Source organism: Hypanus sabinus, chromosome 9, assembly GCF_030144855.1.
Source record: "Hypanus sabinus isolate sHypSab1 chromosome 9, sHypSab1.hap1, whole genome shotgun sequence".
NCBI lineage: Eukaryota > Metazoa > Chordata > Chondrichthyes > Myliobatiformes > Dasyatidae > Hypanus > Hypanus sabinus.
In genome coordinates this window covers 14,373,082-14,380,878 of record NC_082714.1, presented here as the reverse complement: position 1 = coordinate 14,380,878, position 7,797 = coordinate 14,373,082, and the positions used below count along the sequence as shown (strand labels likewise).

General features: G+C 43.9%; 1 protein-coding gene across 1 annotated transcript; it reads right to left on the bottom strand.

Moving 5' to 3' along the window:
- Nucleotides 1–2,981: 2,981 nt before the first annotated feature.
- LOC132398970 (uncharacterized) lies at nt 2,982–7,240 on the bottom strand. Its single transcript, XM_059978808.1, has 2 exons — nt 6,334–7,240; nt 2,982–3,103 (listed from the first exon to the last, which is right to left on the bottom strand). Exons 1-2 carry the CDS (start codon nt 7,061–7,063, stop codon nt 2,982–2,984), a joined length of 852 nt encoding a protein of 283 aa, XP_059834791.1. The 5' UTR covers nt 7,064–7,240.
- Between the last annotated feature and the right edge of the window lie 557 nt (nt 7,241–7,797).

The following is a 7,797-nucleotide window of genomic DNA, read 5'->3' as shown; positions in this document are numbered from 1 at the left end:
AGTTTTGACCACTTTACATGAATTAGATAATATTTTCCAAAATCTTTTGTATTAATTAAGCCCACTAGTACTTGATCATTGCACATAGTAGTCTGCTTTAGTATAGTGATTAGTATTATGTTGTTACAGCGCCTGTGACCCAGGTTTCCTTCCACCGCTGTTGATACTCAAACCACCCTGTCTGGCACCAACTATCATTCCACAGTCAAAGTCATTTATTTCTTCCCCATTCTGTGTTTGGTCTGAACAGCTGAACCTCTTGTCCATGTCTGTATGCTTTTATGCATTGAGTTGTGATTGGCTGATCAGATATTTGCATTAATGAGCTGGTAGACCTAATAAAGTGGCCACAGAGTGTAAGTGTACAAAAGACTAGTGCTGCCTGCGGTTTCTTTTTCATCCTACTAATACGAAAGCTTGTCAACTTTATTGTTTAGGATTAGCTAATGCTATAGCATGATTATTGAAGTCGTGCCTTTTGCCATGATTAAAATGGAGAAGCACTTCACCACCAATTAATTAGGATTGTGTTCCACTGATTTTTGTGAATGGTTCAAGAATGAAGTACCTTTCTCCATAGGTTGTAACAATCTGAAGTGTAGATCAACAATATGAAGATTAGGCTAAAACACATTGCAATTAGATACTTCTTGGCATAATATTAAGTACCACAAGGAATTAATGTCTTGACAAACATTCCCTATGACATTGGCCTTATAAATCTTAAAGTGATTGATTTCTCCATTAAAGTGCAGTTATTATCTTAATTTGCCTGCAGCTGCTAGTATTAGCACATTTCTATTAAATTCCAATTTGTTTTTATCCCAAAATAATAATAGCTTTTTAATGGAACAACAAATTAGGTTATTATCATTTTAACTATGCCATGAGATTATTTTTCTGATAATGTTTTCAAGTTGCTTGCGATCCAAAATAGGTAAGCATGTGTCACTTTAGTCAATGTAGAGTTCATGGGATCGCATATTAAGAAAAATGTCTTCTGGTTAAAAGAAAAGTTCATCTCCTTTTTATGATCTTTTGTGGTAAATCTGATATTTATTGTTTGTTTTTCTTTTGATTTAAACATAAAACATTACAGCACAGTACAGGCTCTTCAGTGCATGATGTTGTGCCTACTTTTTAACCTACTCTGAGTTCGATCTAACCCTTCCCTCCTACATAACCCTCCATTTTTCTGCTGCTGCCAAGATAACAAATTTCACGACATGTGGCAGTGATAATAAACCTAATTCTGATTCTGATTCTGGTCTAGGAGTTTCTTAAATGTCTCTAATGTATCTGTCTTGGCCACCACCCACGGCAGGGCGTTCCATGCACCCATTAATCTCTTTGTAAAGGATTTAAAATGACCTCCAATCACCTTAAAATTATGCCCACTTTTATTAGCCATGTCCACCCTGGGAAAAATTCTGCATTCAGTATATGCTTCTTATTATTTTGTACACCTCTATCAAGTCACCTCTCATCTTCCTTCACTCCAAGGGAAAAGCCCTAGCTCACTCAACCTATCCTCATAAGACATGCTCTGTAGACTAGGCAGTATCCTGGGCAATCTGTTTAGTATTGTATTTTATCTGAACTGTTGTTTCACTCCAATTCCACCTTCTGCTATCCCTCCTTTTCAATTTTTATCTACCCTTCCCTGCTTGGAATGCTTTTTGCCTTCAGAAATATTTCCATTGTTCGTAATTTTTTTATGTAATATTCAAATTTTGTGATACACATTGATATAATTCATATACCCTTGCTAATCAAGAACCTATCAACCTCCACCTGTGAATCTGTGGAATTCTCAGACAGTATAACAGGTGTAACAGTTGTAAAGATATTGTCCCTTAGGTACACATACACTCAGTGGCTGCCTTATTGGCTACCTCTTGTCCCGAGTACAGTGGTAACTGAATGTATCTTATTTGTTCTTTCCACACGCACTCAGTGGCCACTTTACTAGGTACACCTGTATACCTGCTCGTTAATGCAATTATCTAATCAGCCAATCATGTGGCAGCAACTCAATGCATAAAATCATGCAGGCATGGTCAAGAGGTTCAGCTGTCGTTCAGACCAAACATCAAAATGGGGAGGAAATGTGATCTAAGTGACTTTGACCATGGAAATGATTGTTGGTGACAGATGGGGTGGTTTGAGTATGTCAGAAACTGCTGATCTCCTGGGATTTTCACATTTATCAGTCTCTACAATTTATGGACAGCTGTGGAGGCCAAGTCACTGGGTATATTTTAAGTGGAGTTTGATATGTTCTTGATTAGTAAGGGTGTTGAAAGTTACAGGCAGAAGTCTGGGGATAATAAATCAGCAATGATTAAGTGGTGGAGCAAACTCGATGGGCCTAATGTCCTAATTATGTTCCTGTGTCTAATGGTCTTATAGTTTTATATAATTACCATTTGTTTATAAACCTGTCAATGATAGGACACACACCACACCCATACCCAATTTATTTTTCTCCAGAGATGCTGCCTGAATCGCTGAGTCTGTGTCCTCAGTACTGTTTACATATTTTAATTCTTTGCACTTGAACACACTGGATTTTTGTCAGTCTTTGGATTTTCATTGATTCATTTGTATTTCGTTGTTTTCCTGTGGATGCCTGCAAGGAAAATAAACTCAGAATTGTATATGGTATACAGACCTGTGCTAAAGTCTGGGTGTATATACATATAGCTAAGACTTTTACACAGTACTGTAGTAACTTTATGTATTGCACTTTATTGATGCAGAAAAAGAAACAAATTTCATGACAGATGTGAGTGATGATAAACTTGATTCTGATATGGGTCTCTGTTGTGGTCTGAGAATGGAAAGGGGTCAGGGAGAGGGAATCACGTTTGGAAAAAAGAAAGTGAGAGGGGAGGAAGTGGGAAGCACCAGACAGACATCCTGTAATGATCAATAAGCCAGTTGTTTGGAATGAAATGACCTTGCCTGGTGTCTCAGGACTAGATGTGTCTGGAGCTGCGCCACCCCCTGCCCCTGGCACTCCTCCGCTGCCCCTCCTGTGGCACTGCACCCTTGCCATTCCCAAAGTCATTTGCTCCCACCAGATTCACAAACTTGCTATCTGCTTCAGATTGAAAAATACATTACCGCACAAACATCCTAGGCACCCTAGCAGTACATATGTGCCTAAGACATTTACACAGAACTTATATACTTTGACAATAAATTCACTTTGAATTTTGAGTTCTTTCAGCATTTTGTGCATGTTGATCTAGCTTTCCAGCATTTGCAGTCTCTCTTGTGTCTCTGCGGGACACTGTAATTAATGCTCCTTTAGCTGTGTACATGTAAAACTAATGTTATTTGATGGTTGTAGTAATAATTATAATTACATTATGACAACTATATAGAAGGCATCCAATAAAATTAAAAGCAGATGTAAATATTAATTATCTTTGTAAAATAACTTGCTGGACTTCTGTGGCATTGCTCGTTGCAAAGCTGTTGGTGCTGGGATGGAGAACGGTATAAGAAACTCCACTATTTAAGGGATTTGGAAAGAAGTGAGGGTGGGATATTCTCAGATAGTATAACAGGTGTAACACTTTTAGAGATATGATACTGCAGGTACATATACACTCAGTGGCTGCCTTATTAGCTACCTCTTGTCTTTAATAAAATGGTCACTGAGTGTATGTGTACCTGTAGTATCATATCTCTAAAACTGTACTTTGTTCTTTCTGCATGCACTCAGTGGCTGTATTATTATGTACACCTGTATACCTGCTCATTAATGTAAATATCGAATCAGACAATCATATGGCAGCAACTCAATGCATAAAAGCATGTAGACATGGTCAAGAGGTTCAGTCATCGTTCAGACCAAACATCAGAATGGGGAAGAAACATGATCTGAGTGACTCTGACTGTGGAATGATTATTGGCACCAGATGGGGTGGTATGCCAGTCTCTAGAATTTACAGGGAATAGTGCAAAAAACAAAAAAAAAATTCAGTAAGCAGCAGTTCTGTGGGCGAAAATGCATTGTTAATGAGAGAGATCAGAGGAGAATGACCAGACAGGCTCAAGCTGACGGGAAGGTGACAGTAACTTGAATAACCACACATTATAACAGTGGTGTGCAGAAGAACATCTCTGAACACACAACACATTGAACCTTGAAGTGGATGGGCTACAGGACCCAAAGACCTCGAACATACACTCAGTGGCCACTGTATTCAGTGCAGGAGTTACCTAATAAAGTGGCCATTGAATATAAGTCTCTCAAATGATCAAAGTATTGGATGATAATGGACTTTATACACATAGAGAAAAGAAGAGCCGATGAAACAACATGGAAGGACTGAGTAGCAGAGAGTCAAGCACATAAGAGTTTATATCATGTAAAAGAAAATATTAATGGCAGAGGTATCAGCACCTGTAAAGACACAACGGATAGGTCCAATCGAGGTGTAGATGGTAATAGCTGGATCATTTTTGACGTCTGTTATGCAAACAGTGGTCATTTTATTACAAGCAGGTTGCTTAGTTAAAACATAAAACTGGTAATTTATTTCTTGCTAAAAGCAGCCGGAACAATTTGATTGGTTTTCCATCTTGCAAAGAAATTTTCACATTATCCACTTAAACTAATAGTTAGCAATTAGAATTGATACGTTTACTTTGTGGTCAGTCAGCCGGGAACCATTTGCCTTGAACTTCAGTGCATGTACTGGAAAGGAATGAATATCAGTGTTCTAGCACTTCAGGGATTCATGTAGCATGTTTCAAAGAACTTGCAAAGAGCAAATAGAAGGTTTTACAGAAAGTTGTGATGTTAAGTTCAAAATTGTGTGCCATCCATAGTTATTTTTCAGCAGTTGAATGTATCCCATTGTCTTGTACATAGCCAGTAGAATACAACGCCTTGTCCATAAGTTTGTTTTCATACACACACACACACACTCACTGTCTCTGTCTCTCTCTCTCTCTCTCTCTCTCTCCCCCCCCTTCCCTCTCTTTCTGTTTAATTCTAAAAAGATGTACTTCCTTTTCCACAGCTATAATCAATACTTTGCATCAGATTCAGATCTATCATGTGTAATTCGAAACATATAGTGAAATGTGTCATTTGAGTTAACAACCAAGGATGTGTCACCACACATTCCGGTGCCAACGTAGCATTCCCACAACGCTCGGCAGAACAAAACATAACACTACAAAACAGCGTAAACCACTCGACTGTACTTTTGATGCACCATCAATAACTCACACTGAGACATAAGGCGAGATATCGGCTTTTATTGACTGGAAGAAGGAACCAGGAGTGAGTGTCCATCATACTATGTCCTGGAGACTGAGGCCGAGCGTCAGGCCTCAGATCGCCTTTATACAGGGGCCTGTGGGAGGAGCCACAGGAGCAGTCAGCAGGGGGCGTGTCCAGACAGGCACATAGTTCACCACATTCACCCCCCCTTTGTTTGAAAGAGTCCCCATGTGGCGAAGTTTCTTACAAGTCAAGTCTATCAGGTGGTCGAATCTGTCGCTGCGATCTACGTAGCACCGGCTGTGATCGCATGGATGCCGGTGACATTGGTGATTGCACAGGGGACGGAGGTTGCGCTTGTTCCTGCCCACTAGGCGCCGGTGATCCCTCACGCATGTGCGAGGCGCCTGGTATAAATGCGTACGAAACGCCCGGTATACAATTGTCGTGAGGAGTCTGTGTAGGGCCTGGTGAGCACGGTGTCACCTCTGGTGCAGGGTTCATAGTTACTGGAGAGCCTTCAGGGTAGTGGTCTGCTGCACCTGCGGGTGCCAGGTTGCGGATGGAGACCGTGTCCTCCCGCCCATCAGGTAAGACCACGTAAGCATACTGGGGGTTCGCATGTAGAAGGTGAACCCTCTCTACCAGCGGGGAGTATTTATTGCTCCTCACATGTTTCCGGAGCAGCACTGGCCCCGGGGACGTCAACCAAACTGGTAGGGTGGTCCCAGTGACAGACTTCCTGGGAAAAGAGAATAGGCGTTCGTGAGGGGTGGCATTGGTGGACGTACATAACAGAGAGCGGATAGAGTGCAGTGCCTCAGGGAGGACCTCCTGCCATCGAGAGACCGGCAACCCTTTTGACTTAAGGGCTAAAAGTGTGGCCTTCCACACTGTGGCATTCTCCCGCTCCACCTGGCCATTACCCCGGGGACTATAACTCGTGGTCCGACTGGTAGCAATGCCCCTAGCTAGCAAGTACTGGCGCAGCTCCTCACTCATAAAGGAGGACCCTCTATCACTGTGGATATAGCAGGGATACCCGAACAGAGTGAAGAGCTGGCGCAGGGCATTTATGACGGACGTGGCATTGGTGTTGGGGCAGGGAATGGCAAAGGGGAACCGTGAGTACTCGTCGATAACACTGAGAAAATAGACATTGCGGTCAGTGGAGGGAAGGGGGCCCTTAAAGTCAACACTCAGTCGTTCAAAAGGGCGGGTGGCCTTGATAAGTTGCGCTGTGTCAGGACGGTAGAAGTGCGGTTTGCACTCGGTGCAAATTTGGCAGTCCCTGGTCATCGTCCTGATGTCCTCCAGGGAGTATGGCAGGTTCCGAGCTTTCACAAAATGGTAAAATCGGGTGACCCCTGGATGGCAAAGTTGTGCATGAAGGGTGTACAGCTGGCCGAGCTGTGTGCTAGCACATGTTCCCCGGGATAGGGCATCAGGGGGCTCATTGAGTCTGCCAGGCCGGTACAGGATATCATAGGTGTAGGTGGAGAGTTCTATTCTCCACCGCAAAATCTTATCATTTTTGATTTTGCCCCGCTGTTGGTTGCTGAACAGGAACGCAACCGAGCGCTGGTCGGTCAGCAAGGTGAACCTTTTGCCAGCAAGATAGTGCCTCCAGTGCCTAACAGCCTCCACTATGGCCTGGGCTTCTTTCTCCACCGCGGAGTGCCGAATTTCGGAGCCTTGGAGGGTGCGAGAAAAGAATGCTACTGGTCTGCCTTCCTGATTGAGGGTAGCAGCCAGAGCGAAATCGGAGGCATCACACTCCACTTGGAAGGGAGCGGTCTCGTCCACGGCATGCATCGTAGCTTTAGCAATGTCCTCTTTAATGCAGCTGAAGGCCGCGCGGGCCTCAGCAGAGAGGGGAAACGAGGTAGACTTGACCAGGGGGCGTGCCTTGTCTGCGTAATGGGGGACCCATTGGGCGTAATAGGAAAAAAAACCCAGGCACCGTCTGAGGGCCTTGAGAGTGGTGGGAAGAGGGAGTTCTAACAGGGGGCGCATACATTCAGGATCAGGGCCAATAACCCCGTTTTCCACGACATACCCAAGTATAGCAAGGCGGGTGGTTCCAAACACACACTTGTCCCTGTTATAAGTAAGGTTCAGAGCTGCGGCCACTTGGAGAAATCGTTGGAGGTTGGCGTCATGATCTGGCCTGTCGTGACCACAGATGGTGATGTTATCCAGATAGGGAAATGTGGCCTGCAGTTGGTACTGGTCCACCATCCGGTCCATTTCCCTCTGGAAGACAGAGACACCATTCGTGACACCGAAAGGGACGCGCAGGAAGTGATAGAGCCTGCCGCCCGCCTCGAAGGCGGTGTAGGGGCGGTTCTCTGGGCAGATGGGGAGCTGGTGATAAGCGGATTTCAGATCGATTGTCAGGGGTCAGGTTGGCAAACAGCGGTGGGGGAGGAACCTTGAGAGTGGAGAGGCTGCAAGTGGTGTCGGTAGCGCAGCTGTTGGCCTGGTTCTGGATGGGATGTGTGTGCCCGTGTGTGTGTGTGGTCAGTAGCGGGGTATGTGAAGAAGTC